Source organism: Montipora foliosa, chromosome 8 (genome assembly GCF_036669935.1).
Source record: "Montipora foliosa isolate CH-2021 chromosome 8, ASM3666993v2, whole genome shotgun sequence".
NCBI lineage: Eukaryota > Metazoa > Cnidaria > Anthozoa > Scleractinia > Acroporidae > Montipora > Montipora foliosa.
The window spans coordinates 42320591-42335590 of record NC_090876.1 but is presented as its reverse complement, the minus strand read 5'-3'; the positions used below and the strand labels follow the sequence as shown (position 1 = coordinate 42335590).

Sequence of the window (15000 nt, the reverse complement as noted above, 5' to 3'; positions counted from 1 at the left end):
ACTTAGTGTCCAGACGCATTTTTTCTAACACTCGAATTTCCAAACCTTTACTTTCGCAGATTCTTCGGACCAGGATCGAATTTTAGGCGTGTCTGTTATCCTTGGAATGTTGGCTTTACTTTGCATCACAATGTTTGCCGTCGTTCGACACAGATTTAAAAATGACAGAAAACAAGGATCATCCGACGATGTTTGATATAAAGAAAAGATAAATGAATTATTAGTGCTATTTTTTTCTAAGTTAAAGTCACGTATGAAAAGAGAACGCGCCTTTTGCCAAGAAGAAACAATGACTAAGTCATGAGATTAACATAACGGACGCCTGCTTGCTGTTCCAGTGTGTTTCGTGGGTATGACGCAAATTAAGCCCAGTACGTTCAGGGATTGGTAAACCTGTGACATTATTGAACACTGACTGTAACCGCTGACGAAGTATCTCAAAGCGCTCATTCGAGACATAATCCAAACCATGATTTTAAACTTAAAGAAACACGCGAGAGCGCTTATTGGGTGCCAAACTTCAAACAATCGCGTGAAATGTCTGAAGTTTTCCTTCCCAAAGCTTATTCACAAACGGCCTCACGAAGCCCTCTTCTTGGCCTGGTGTTATTTCATTTAATGAAAGTGAAACTATGTATTTAAAATAAATTGCTAATAAAACAATGGACATTTTAAATTCTCATTCGCGAAATTGCTGGAAAGTGACGATGCTTTCGATTCAGGGGCTGGGATCGGTGCTGGATAAAGAAATGCGCACACTATATATCCATCAACTGAGGATCTTTTGCGAACTCACAGAATGGCCAGATTCAACTTGTCTTGATCGCTTAGTTAGTAGAAACTTTGCCGGCATCCGGCATCGCAAATGACATGGGCTCAAATCCCATTCAATCCTGAATATCTCAGGATATCTTTCGCTACTGAGCTGAAGAAGCGTTAATAACTGCGGAAATCTTCAATCTCAGTTTTTTTTTTTTCGCTAGCCACGTGTCAACGAGTTTGAGTCATTTTTAACCCAGTTGTGTGTCAGTGGGATGCCATTCAACTGATATGGCAGTGTCTTTCTGATAGCGACATGCACGAATGAGCCTTTGACTCCATTTTGCTGCAACAGGGGCCGCAGAAAGAAAGGGGCAAGCGCCCCCCCCCCCCCCCCCTCCCCCATTCCTTCGGTGTTGATTTCTCCTAAACCTCTTTCCCCTCCCTTTACACTTCCGTAACCATACCAAAGCCTAGCGCCCCCGTCCCCTCCACTTTCAAACGTACTCCGTGACCCCTGTGCAATGACGACACATCCGCCTATATACACCATATTCCAAATTGGCCGCTATTTTACTATTCTTTTGTTTCCTTGCAAATTGTCCCTTTTCGGCCTCGAGGTTAAATATCCTTTTGAATCGCATAGCGAGAATTCTCGCCATCTGATTGGCTGATGAGGCGAGGTATTCCGTGTGGAATTGCGATTTAAAAACAAGGCTTACTGATATTGCACCGTAGCAACACGTAGCTTTACATAGCAACACAAGCAAAATTTTACACAATTATGTTTTCAAAAGCAGTCTCCGTTTACAAAGCAATCTTGACCGAAGGGAGGAAACAGAAGATTTTCCTTCTTCTAAAAAGTAGCTTACGCCTATGACCCCGAGGGATCCCCTCGTCAGGTGGTGAATTTTCCACTAGAATTCCGTTTGAAAGTGAGGCCAAAAGGGCCTATTTCCACGGGAACTAAAGAATACTAAAATGGCGGCCATTTCGAAACAAGGCGTATGGAAATGTGCGCAGACCCGCCTAATTACGCAAAGTAAGACAAAATCAAAGAGAAAAAGCTGTGACGACAAAGTGAAAACAGGACCATTTGAGCGACATTCCGATTGAGAATGCTGTGTGTTTTGAAACTGCATCCATTGAAAACTGGGAAAAACCTTTTTTTTTCCCGAGTTTCCAATAGATGCAATTTCACAACGTAATGATCATTCTCACATTTGCTCACTTAGTGGTTAATTGACGCATCTCACATATGCTCTAAGGTGACTACGCGATTCAGTTATGAGCTATGCTGTCTGTCGCGAGAGCACTCGGCTTCGGCCTGGGTTCGATTCCCAGATTCGGTGTGATATGCGGGTTGAGTTTGTTGGTTCTCTACTCTGCACCGAGTGGTTTTTCTGTGGGTACTCCGGTTATCCCCTTTCCTCAAGAACCAACATTCGACTTGATTTGTGTTAATTGTTAAGGACGGTGCCTACTAATTAAAGATATTTTTCCCCGGTGTGTAATTATGCAGGAAATGTAGATCTTAACAAGTGTTATTGAAATCCAAAAAGAAAATTTGGGGTAACCACGCATTTTTCAAAGATAATTGATGAATAATGTTTGTAAAAAGCTCTAAAACACAAAGCAATGTATGGCGTTCTTTCTCAAATTGAAGCTTAATTATCTCTCAAAAATGCATGGTTACCCCCAATTTTCTTTTTGGATACCGAGAGTACTTACGAAGATCTACTTCCTCCAGATAGTTTTAAACCGCGCCAAAATATCCCTGTATTAGTAAGCATAACCGATTGGAAATCCGAGTATCTCGAGATGCGCAGAACGTATGCGCATTAACAATAGTAGGCACCGTCCTTAATTTCAGTTTCCAGTGTTCCCAGTTAGTGCTTCAGCGCTGTAGCACGACTAGACACTTAAATAAAGTTCCTTCCTTCCTTCGTTGACTCTGTAACTGCGTGACCCACATTTCATCCTTGCTCACCATAGGCGTCTTCAGAGAAGCTCAGTGTGGTTAGAGCATCCAACTAGATCCCTAGGTTCAAATCCTATCTGGACTCGGATTTTTTCCGAGTTTCCAAAGGATGCAATTTCACAACACATTTCCTTTTATTGCTCTCTTTACCGCAGGTATTTCTTTACTCTCGAAAAACGCCTCCTCTATTTGTAGCTGGAGCCTGGAAGAAACGACTAAGTTAAATTCATTTCTTCTCCATGATTAGGCAAATGATCACCAGCCTGTCAGTCAAACTACACAGCACAGGAAATGGTATTTTAAAAAGTGATGTGTCCGCAAATTCGGGGAGAACGACAGGTTTTTCTGGTAGGCAAATAAAACAGCAGCGCAAAGACAACCATAAAAGGAAAATCACAACGAAAGTGACGAGTTCAAAGCTTGTGTTCCAACGAATATCAACACCTCCTGACTAAATTATACTGAACAGGGAACAGGATAAAACCCCCGATTAAAAAGTCTTGAGACGAAGACCGCGAAATTAGTGCTAAAGGACTCAGTTTAAGTTGAAAACACGCTGACACGTTATTTTCTAATCACCATTAGCACAACAAAGATTCCCTTTTTTTTCCTTGCGTGTACAATTTTTTTGAGAATTTCACAAAGGCGGTTATTAAAAGATAAGTATTTCAATGAGAATATTTCTTTAAAACACATCTCTATGACGGTACGCGAGCTATGATTGGCTAATTTAGCACGCCGTATTCTACAGTACGGCCCGCTAAGTTAGAAATTTTGATATAACATTCTCTACCAAGTTTTTCACGTGGTTTATGTTGAATAGACTTGCAAAACCTGTTTGAATCTTGCAAGCAACTATTTCAAAAAGCCAAGAAGATGTAATTAGTTTTTCGGATTTTGACGCATGCCATTCATTTGTAGCAGCTTATTTCAACTACGGTAGTTAGTTTCCTTTCCCGCGTTCCTCATTCCTACAAAGATTTAATCAATATCTTACCAAGAGAAAATGAGGGGACAGAGAGAGAGGCTCCCGGTCCAGCCCTTGGGATATGTCTTGTCCACGAAAGTTATTTTTAGACGAGCAGAAGTCTTTGTTCTAGCGGAAGTCTGTCTTCCGAGACGACCGCATGCAGGTCAACCTCGGTCTGATGTTTGAAAGAAAAGCAAAGATTTCATGTAATGGCGGACGAAGTGGACTTAACTTTTGTCGATGAAAACCACTTTCAGAAACGCGGAAAATGTTTTTTCTGGTCTGGTAATTCCAGCTGGGAAATAAGCACCACTATTTCTGTGGACACGAATGACTCGCTGGCTGACATCAGTGAATTAAACAGAGAACGCGAGTCAGATGTTAGCGATCAACAGTCGGATGACGATCACACCGAGGAAGCCTCGACATCTTTTTTCATCAGCCTTCCAACGTGCGCCGCCATTTTCTCACTTCACTAAGAACCTGAGAGCAAGACTGCATGCGGACGTCTCGGAAGACATACTTCCGCTAGAACAAAGACTTCCGCTCGTCTAAAAATAACTTTCGTGGACATGACATATCCCGGCCAACGCCCGGAGCCTCCCTCTCTGTCCTCTCATTTTCTCTTGATCTTACTAATCTCATTGTCTCGATCCGTACTGAAAGCTACGGGTCCTCGTTTTTTTCCCGTTGATTCATGACCCGCGAGCATCGAGCTTGGGCCCTCAATCAACCGAAAATAACCGGTACGTACAACGAGTTCTGAAGTACGGTATACAAAATTATAGAGAAATTTTGTGGGCAAAAAAATTACCATAAAAACGCCATGTATTCGGTGAGAACACTGATACCCTTACTGTTCCTCTAACTGGTTGAGGCATTAGAAATCAATTACAATTAAACTACTTCTCAGTCTAGTGAGAACAGCTATAAAAAAGTGCGACCTTGCGGTTCGAACGGGGCCAAGGACGTACGATTCCGAAATCCATCTCATTCAATTGATCAATTAGCCCAAGGAAGGACTCATGTTTTTTTTTTTTTTTTCATTCGTTCCTTAAACCTTTCACACATCTTTGCGGATGCAATATGTACAAGAAGTCTTTGCAACATATGAAGATTCGCTTTGAAAAATACCATTGCTGTCTTCCTACGACGTTTGGGCACCTTCTGTCTCTACGATGACATTACTGTCGACTGCTTCCCGAGTATGTCCGTCTCTATTTGTTGTATCCTCCTGATTTTGGGAATTTTCTTTTCTAGCAGAGATCTCGAACTCTACTGCTTCACTCGCCCTCTCTACATCGCTTTTCAATGCCTTAAAAGTTTCACGTGGCTCGCCATCCTCAGTGTTAGCCTCTGGTGATTGATTTGGAGATGAAGCACCCTTCCCTGCCATCAAGTCACTCTTCACCAAAGACGCGTCTTCCTCCCGAAATGTCGCTCCTTCACTAATCAGCTTTAGCTCACGAGTTTGCGTTCGCTCACTATTTCTCTCACGAGATTGGCCCTCTTCTTGTTCACAACCATAAACTTCACGTTTTAAGTCGCCAGATGCAGAACTTACCAACGAATCTGGGCTTCGCGGGCTTTCTGCTCCTGAAACGCATCTGCTGTCCAACGTGTCCAAAGAAGCTGATTCGAGGGCCATATTTTCCATCTGTGTGGAAGCTTCAAATAAGCAACACAAAAATAATGAATTAGCGTGATATGTGAAAGTCAATAGGCATTCAGCTGAAATTAGGGAGTTCGAGCAACGCCAACGCCAAAAGAGGACATTAGGGAGCTTCAGCAACGACAACGGCGACGGCAACGAGAACGTCATCTCAAAACATGAATCAGTTCGCGTTATTGCAATCACTTCGTGACTACAGACTAATTCTTTTTGGAAGAAAACGATTTGTTCCGAGTATTTCCATATGATTTAAATGTGAATGCTACATTGTCATGCAAATTCAACACAAATTAAAGAAGCAGTTTGAAGACACCTTTTTGCAGATAAGGCGGCCATTTTGATTTGTATTGTTTCGAAGGACATTATGGATGCTCAGGGGGCAAATGACCTACAACCGTCGAAAGTTACAATGGATTTTTCTTTTACTCCTATGTGGCTAAGAGATGGCACGAGATTTTTCAACCAATCACCGAGCGTACTAATGGAATTACGGCAAAATAACGTTCGATAATAATCCACTCAACAACAACTACACACGAACTTGTACCAGAAATACAAGTACCTTCATCACCAGACAGAGGTCTGCACGTTTCTGCCTTCTCTCCCGAGGAAGTTGGCGATTCTGGTAGATTGTTCGGCAAAATGCCATCCACTTCTTTGAGGCTCGATTCGCAATCCAAATCAAGATCAAGCTGGCTCTGATCAAGAGATACCTCATCTTCAGAATCTGCTCCGACTCCATCTCCTCGTTCTTGAAGATTTGGAATTGACGTCGGTGACTTCTTGTGTTTTCGCTTCTGGTGGATATCATCGCTAATTACCTCCAGTGACTTCAGGCACTTAGAGTAAATGAGTTTAGCTTCAGTGAGCCCTTTTTGAATTGAATCCACTCTTTGTCTCAATTGCTGCAGGAAATAAAAGAAAGCTCCAAGTTGCACAATGATATTGTTGAGTGAAATAACCAAAAGAGTCTTTAAAGAAATCCAGACTTTTTTCTGTGAGATGAGCTCTCATATTCTTGGAGTTCAACTCCCAAACTGCTTCTCTTCCTTTCCTTCCCTTTGTACTTCATCTGTTGCTTTTTTCCATTAAAGTCTTCCAGACCTCGACGTTCTCTAAGACCTTCCCATCTGCTCTTTACCATCAAAAGATTAGCAAGGGGTGTGGCAAGGGGTTTTACCTGGGTGAACTTTGTCCCTCAAAGGCAAGACCTTTTTAGAAGCAGCATACTAAGATTTGGCGCTAAGAAGCTTAGTCCTTTTCAATCAAGTAAAAAAAAAAACTAAACCATTAATATAATTGCCTCACAGATCCCTATCCCCCTGGGTTGCATGCTCAGCTGAGAATCAAATATTCAGCAATGAAAACTACCTAGGATTAATTTTAATTAGTATAAATACACAGGAGATTATACAAAATCGCGCGCTCTCATTGGCTCGCTATCAAGGATTATCAGCCGATAATCATCTCGACGGACAAAATGCCTACCAGTAGTCGTTTTGCCACTGTAAGTGAAGATGATTTCGCGTTGAAATGTTTTTTTTTTTCTCTTTTTTGAAATAATCGCCTGTGTATTTATACTAAAACAATTATTCGCCTCAGGCTCAGTGATTATCGGTGAATATTCACCTCGACTTCGTCTCGGTGAATATTCACCGATAATCACTTCGCCTTCGGCGAATAATTGTTAATTATCATCATTTTCTACGCCATGCCATAAAGCATCACTGCACTTGCTTACAACACAACCAGTGTAGGCTACAGCTGTATTACATCTATTACTATTGCACCCCGCAAATAAACTCACCCAAAGATGTCGATCGAAGCCAACCTTTTGAACAAAGTACGGTCTATATCACGAAAAAAATAAACACATAAAAATTTAATGAGGAAAAAAGAGGTAAAAATCAATTCGAAATTTACATGGCAATATACAAGACATACATGTATAAATTTAACGTAGAAAACGGAACGCCGACATTCATAATTATGTATAAAATAAATTTTAAAATATAATATGTATTGCACAAGTAATTACGTTGCTCGAGGGAACAAAGTATAGAATTCGGCTTCGACTCTTCTTTTTTCTTTTGGTTGGGTCGCGATTTTCCTGCGCACGCGTAAGAGTTCTAGAGAGACGAGAAGGTACCCAGTTACCCGGCCGTTATCTTCTCATTCAGAGGCGATCGCGATGACCAATATAGACCACGAAAGAGGGGAAAAAAGAATTGTGCTCGAGACCGGAAACGAGTTTTTGTGTTTTCGTTACACGCAATATCCGGTTATCGTAGGACTCGGTGACGATAACTGGTCAAGTCGCCCGAAAGTCATCTCGCCCGGAAACCTGAACAATTTGACCCAAAATTTATCGTCGTATCGCTCGAGACCCCGAGTTATGTCTCCCGAAAATTAAAGTTGTTCGTCTGTAGTAATTAAAAAGTGCGCTGATAAGTGGATGTAAGTGGCCCACAATCGCCCAAATGTCACTGCGGTCGTTTTTTTGTTGTTGTTTTAAATGACAGGTTGGTTCAAATGCATGATCTGATTGGTTGCACGCACTCAGGCGAATCACGCGGGAAAACACATTCAGTCAGCTATTTCAATAATTTCGAGTTACACGAAATTCAGTCATGGTGCGCAATGACTTTGGCGAATGTGGGCCTAAAAGCATTTTGATCGCAACTTATTACATGTATGGATGACAGACGAGTTTTGATTTTCCATCTATATATGCCAGGTCTCTGCTTTTTCCAAAAGTTCGAGCTGGGCTGGCACTACGAAAACGAGATGTCGTCGGTCCATTGCTTCGACACAGGCTCGTAAGCAGGTGCTTGGTAAGTGATTCTCGTCCAAGAGGAAATATTCCACAGGATCTTCAGGCTGGCGCAACCTGTTTGCGTAAAATTGAAGTGACTGTTGATTTTTATTGTAAGGCAATAAACGAACGCGCACTTAATTTTTTTGCAACAATTTCAATGAGAATAGAAGCTAGTATAGACATTAAGCCATCAAAAAGTTTCGGGCGAAGTCACTAGGGTTCTCCGGCGACAGGATGATAAGTACTCTGGTTTCGAGCGACCTGACCGTCAACCTTCAGGCGACTTGACGATTGCACGTACTGACCAAGACATATTAAAGCAAAAAAAATACTGTGAACCTTAAGGAAAATCGACTAAAAAGCCTTCGAACAAAGTGTAGGCTACCCGTAGCGTCTTGTTCTTAATCAATCATCATTCAGAGACTCAATAGCACATATCCCCTCCCCCCATCCCCAATATTTTGGACTAAATACCTTGATTTTTCAATCGATCTTTTTAATTTGCTTTGCATTTCCTTGGCTTGTTTCTCAACATCTTGGTAGGCCTTGTACATTTTCTGGTGAGTTAACCAACTGTCCTTCTTCTGATTTTCTGCTTCGTTGACCTGTGAGGCCGCAAAAATACAAGGTTAAATTTTTTCCTCTAGATTTTACTGACGCAATAACGAAACTGTCAACAGAGGCAGTACACTGTATGTTTCAAAAAGGCAACACAAGTCAGCCGAAGATCCACAGTAAATTACTGAATAATTTAAGGTATTTCCCATAACCAACATTTTCTACCTCAATTGTTGCCTGGTTAAGCATTTCTTGCATAGCTGCATCAAAATCTCTTTTTTCTCCACTGGAAAAGACCTTGTACTCGGCATCATGAACTCGCTGCCGCGCATAGACATGCCTGCTGTTGGCTTTTTCATATTGACGACTTGCTTTTTGTAACTCAAAATGAGCCTATAAACATGAAAAATAGAGATTTCAGTCGAAGAACATCCATCAAAGAAAAACAAGGGAGGCAGCGTAGCCCAGTGGTTAGAGTGCTTGCCTTGATATCCGGAGATCCCGGGTTCAAGACCCGCTCTGACCACTCGTTGAATTTGATCCTGGTAGTCCCTGGTTCAACTTCCCAGCTGCACTTGTAAATAGCCAACTGGTTTGCCTCCGGCCAGTTGGGATTCTTAACAGTTGTTGTTCTGTTCTGTTCTGTTGTTTCGTTGTGTTTCATTGGCCCTGAAAAGCCCCTAAGAGGAGCGGTCAATTATGTATGTATTGTATTGTATTGTATAGTATTGTAACTCACTGCAATATTTTGCCATGGACTTTCCCGCAAACGAAGGAAATCAACATGAGTGGGTCTCTTTATTTAATGCTCAGTTAAACTATTCCTGTGTTAACATGAAATTTGATCCAATTTTATTTTACCATGAATACCCCTTCTGTCCTGGCAAAATCTTTCATATCTGTAACCCAGCCCATAACAAATCATGTGTCAAGGTAACAAGAACCACACTACATGTACTACATGTAAATCTAATGCTACAAGCATTTGGATGCAATGCCATTTAAGACCTTGAGGAAGGATCCCTGTCAGTGTTTGAAAAAGTGGCTTCCTGTGAAATTTGTTCTAATTTTGATACTAGTTCTAGGCTTAACAGAATACAGGTCCACAGTGATTTTCACGACATATCAAATGAGCCGCCAAGCCATGGAGCAACCAACATTTTCCTATTCTTTTCTTTATTAATAGGCCTTTTGCAGCTAACGATCACATGGTTCAAAATTTGCCATGCTGGAGGGCAAGCTCATTGTTATTCCCCCACTGGGACATTAAAACAAAGAGACCTGAACCAGTCAAGCTTGACTGGCCTTTGTTTTAAAGTCCCAGTGGGGTAATAATAATGAGCTTGCCCTCCAGCATGGCGGATTTTGTACCATGTGATCGTTAGTTGCAAAAGGCCTATTCCCCTCAATTCTGCCAACAATTCTCCATTTAAAAACCTCCCTACAACAGTTCCAAATATGGCCCTGCATTTTACAAAATAACATTCCTTCTGCGTAAAATATATGGAGAACATTAGGGAAGTACAACAATGCAAATTTAATGCAGTTGACCCAAAGTCTCGCCAATACTACACATTACAGTTATGATCAAACTCGTGGGAAAAAAAGTTTTAGGTACAGTAAAAGGCTTACTTTGCGCATTACTCTCAGCAAATCGTAAAAAGGTCGTGCTTTGTTGATATTCTTCAGCCCAACTTTCTTCGTTTGATCATCTAAGTGGTAAGTGGCAGCAGCCAATGTTTGCCGGAAAACAGCCCTAGCCTCCTATGCACACCAAACATTTAAAAAAAATCCATAATTAACTTTTATCCATGACTAATACAGAAAGGTTGTTGAGGCCATACTAAACAATATTAATGTTGGACAATCCGACAATTGGATGAGCTAGTATTTTAGCCGTTGGTCACTGTATTTAATAACCATGTCATCTAAAGGCCTGTTTAAACTGTTTCAAAATTTGACCAACATTCGTTCAACAAAAGTTGAAAGCATGTTGGACAAATGTTGGACGCAAAAACATAGTTGTGCGGAGGCCGTTCAAACGATTCCAACATTGCACCAACAAAAGAATCAACAATTTTGCGAAATTTGATTGTGAGAAGCTAAGAACTAGAACCAGACCCTCTCGTCCAGATAAACTACGCCATATTTACCTGATGTGAGCATGCGTGTGTTCTACAGTCGTTGAACAGAGTGTTCAAACGACTTCAACACCATTCAACATTTTCGAGAACAAAAGAAAAGTTGAATCGATGTTGAATGAAAGTTTAAACCAATTTCAACTTGATTCAACATGCTTTCAACAAGCTTTCAACATTTTTTACGCTTTCAACAATGTTGGACAACCTGTTCAAATGTACCCAACATTTGGTTCATCAAAGTGTTGAATGCATGTTGAAGCAAATGTTGAAACCGGTTAAACAGGCCTTTTAACGAATGCACGTCGGTTGAAATGCATTTGATACGGCATCAAACACTTGACCCAACAATTCCCTCAACATTCCTCTTGTTATCATGTTGGACATGTGAAACTTTGTTCCATTGGCCAGACTCTATCAGCATTTATAAAATAGTTAGGATAGTATGCGCACTCTCATTGGTCAACAGCTGTGTTTAGAGTATGGAAACACGGCTGTGACATCACACGAATTTTGATTGGCTGGTAGGAAAACAAAATCTGTTTTACTCTAGAAGTACAAAAACCAGCATTTTCCTTCATTTCTCGAATTGTCTTTCAAGAGAAATATTTTATAAAAGCAATAGAGGTATAATTTTTCCGTGTTTCCATTGTCTCATCTGCGCCATGGCTTTGCATAACTGTCTTGAACTCTCCCAACTCCCCCTTGTGTTTAGATGAGGCTATGGAAAACGTCCTCTGTTGCTTAAATAGACTCTCATGCACACACTCGCTGGCCAACATTTCATGGATTCCAACCACCTTTTGAAAACAGCAGCATGTGAGGATCAGCCACACAGTGCTGAAGAAACAGCCAAACAATAGAGACCTTTAGATTCTAAGATGAGGACAAGAACAAGTACGAGTTTTGACTGTCCGTTTTTAGCGAAAATACTTTGAAAATTTATAACCCATACGATTAATCTTACTCTTTATTAGCAGTATAGGTTGCTCTGTTATTCTTATTGCTGTTAACTGAGCCTTCCTTTGCTGATCCAAAAATGCCAAAATTGCTACCGTGTTGTGTACTTGTTTTGACCCGACGACATCAATTTTTTGCAAAACTTCGAACTAAAATGATGTTGGCATCACGTTTTTCCCACCAAAAAGGGTTGTGCGCGCTCAATGTTGTTCTATGAGAAAATCTCATACTCGTAGTCGTTCTCGTCTTACGATCTAAACCTCTCTAATAAAAGAAAGATGGTGGAGCAAGGAGGAAACTGACTGTTTCAGCAATGTACAGTTCTAAACACAATACTAGCTTGTGCAAACAGGCAATGCAAGGTGCAAGAAAAGTGACCATGCAGTCGGCATTCCTGAAATATTAACTACTTTTAATACCGGTACCTTCATGCCTTTCTGTGTTTACCTTTTCTCAGTTTCAAACAGAACTTTTGAAAATTAATTTTTACATCCTTTCTTTTTTAATTCATGAAGTTTCCTGAATTTCATGCAGATATCAATAATTATTGTTTTCAGAACATACACATCACAAGAGACCATATTTTGTATTCTCAGTATTGGACTGGAACTAGATTGCAATGGAGGCTAATGCAGGCAAATCTTCTCAAATGCAAATACTTTTTAATATTGATCACGCAAAATTGTGCTGTTAGCACCTTAAAGGCATCCCTTCAACCGACAGGCTTTTCAACTATTTGTTTTTGTTATGGAAACTCACATTTCTTATCGTAGCGATCTGATCAGATAAATTTCAGCTTTGGCTGGATTTTCATATTATGAAAATTGTTTTACTGTACACAATGCCTGTCGGTTGAAGGTGGGCCCTTAACGTTAAAGCTTGTGTTCCAAATGGCAAGACAGGTACAAGACAAACAAACTTGTGTAATTATTTTATTCTTAATAATTAGCTAGCTATACTGTTATTTTATAATAATAACAAAAACCAACCATGTATAAGCCGCACTTTTTTCACAAAATTGAAGCCATAAATCATGGGTGTGGCTTATCCATGGATACATCTGTGTTTGGAGTTTTAAAAAACCTAATTAATATTCATGCAACTTCTTAAGATCTCAGTAAAGAAAAATAAAAGAAACTGAGAGCATATTGTTGTGGTTCATTGACATTTTAATGAGTGGTGGCTCCTAAAGGAGCCGTTTGCGTCTTCGAGTGTTTATCGGCGAATCTTGCTCTCCAAGAGTTCTTTCAAGCGATTAATTTTCGCTTTACTCGAACAAGTATATGTAAACACCAACTTACAAGGAATCTCCATTCCTCTGCACAGCTGTTTGCAGTGACGTTTTGGCCAGTCACTTCCACACATATCTTTCCGCCACGTGCGATAAAATACCACAAAATTCCATAAAATATTCGATAAAATACCACAAAATTCGCCGTAAATGGCCGACTGTTTCGTTGTCCTTGACCACCTTCCTGGCAAATTTGTCGACTGCATTATCAAGCTCCTGTTCTGCATGAATTTTTTCGCTTGTTGCGGGTACATCTTTATAGACATGATACCCAGGCCCTGACCCAGACTCCTCCCCACATTTAAAGCTTGGCTACTAAGCACTCGTTCGTTTTGTTTCAATATCGAAGGAATTTGAACTTTATGGCGAAACCTTGATTGTTTGTCCTTGTTGGTTTATAGCAATAGAACATTACTGGAACTTCAAACTTTATTGTATTACATTTTTTTCCAAAATCTGCGCTTCTAAATTCGGGGTGCGGCTTATCTACGGATGCGGCTTATACATGGAAGTTTACGGTAATAGTAATAATAATAATAATAATAATAATAATAATAAATAATAAATAAAATAAATAAAATAAATAAAATAATAATATTAATGATGATGATGATAGTACCTTGTGTATTAATTGAAAAATTTATTGTTTTCGCTCATTTGCATTAGATTCAGCACATGTAAAATGCGATGTTTAAAACAGGCTATGGAATGCCGTTTCTATCAAAAATACTTCTTGCTATAATGTAAAACTTATCATTAAATACATTAAACTTGCTACATTAAAATATAAAACATTTCACACCGTATATAAAACGTGTTTGAACTTGTCACGCAATACGCCTGTTGGAACCCAGTACCGCGCCAAAGGGCGAGAACAAAGCGATGAACTTGAGTTTCCAGGATTATAAACTCTAGAAAGTTGCGTGAAATGCTTTGACAAATAACTCAGAAATGCTGTAGTGTACAGACCTGAGAATTGATGAGGTGATTTATGAATTTGTCTCCTACAACATTCCAAGTTTTTGACTTACTTCATTGAACAGTTTTGACTGACAACTCCATCTCTCTTATAATTAATACTCCAGAGGTAGTTTGACACGGTCTAAAAGGAGCTTGAAGTGTGGTGGATTGCAGAGGAGATCTCAGGGGTTATCAAGGGTAGCTGGTCTCCCCGGACATACCGTTTTCTTTTTGTATGGCATCTGCTGGTCCACTACATCAATGAAAAGCTGGTACATGTACCAGTGTTCACAAATATCATCAATGTCATGGAAGATATATGCAGTATGCCAGGTGATTTTACCAAGATCAGCTAGGAAACTGATCATTGTCGAAACACTTCATACTACGGTAATCAATGAGCTTAGGTTGAGGTCTAGTGGCCTTCTGCTTCCGTATATATATAGCATAGATCAGATCATGATCACTGAGGGACAGCTTCATTGTGTTCTACTTGTAGCAAATCTTTCCAGGTTGCTGGCAATAAGGACGTCATTGACATCACTGACGACTTCGTTTAAGGCTGTCGACAGTGATTGCCTCACTTTGCTCTAATAACCATGACAGTGACTCCTTTATGTCCAGCAAGACTTGATAGTCCCTCAAGAGGACTTTGTGAGAGGCCATCTTGCTAATCCTGGAAACTCAAGTTCATCGCCTCGTTCTCGCCCCTTTGGCATGGCACTGGGTTCCAATATATATTTTATATATGGCGTGACAAGTTTTATTGCAACAAGTTTTACATATGGCCTGAAAAGTTTTATTGCAACAAGTTTTATACATGTATATGGTGTGACAAGTTTTATATTTCCAAACATATTTTATATATGGTGTGGCAAGTTTTATATTTTGTA

General features: G+C 40.2%; 2 protein-coding genes across 2 annotated transcripts in view; one reads left to right on the top strand and one right to left on the bottom strand.

The window, feature by feature from the left end:
* Positions 1-1051, top strand: part of LOC138012615 (uncharacterized) — a 129446-nt gene extending 128395 nt beyond the window's left edge. Inside the window, exon 120 of the mRNA XM_068859437.1 lies at positions 60-1051. Coding sequence (XP_068715538.1) covers positions 60-196 — 137 coding nt within the window. The 3' untranslated portion in view covers positions 197-1051. The remainder of the gene's footprint in view (positions 1-59) is intronic.
* Positions 1052-3336: 2285 nt separating this feature from the next.
* The window catches only part of LOC138012633 (SH3 domain-binding protein 5-like), a 12400-nt gene continuing 736 nt past the window's right edge, over positions 3337-15000 (bottom strand). The window contains exons 3-8 of the mRNA XM_068859460.1: positions 10391-10522; positions 8984-9151; positions 8675-8805; positions 7190-7232; positions 5945-6287; positions 3337-5378 (exon numbers count right to left, since the gene is read on the bottom strand). Of these exons, the coding sequence (XP_068715561.1) occupies positions 4858-5378; positions 5945-6287; positions 7190-7232; positions 8675-8805; positions 8984-9151; positions 10391-10522 (1338 nt within the window). The 3' untranslated portion in view covers positions 3337-4857. The remainder of the gene's footprint in view (positions 5379-5944; positions 6288-7189; positions 7233-8674; positions 8806-8983; positions 9152-10390; positions 10523-15000) is intronic.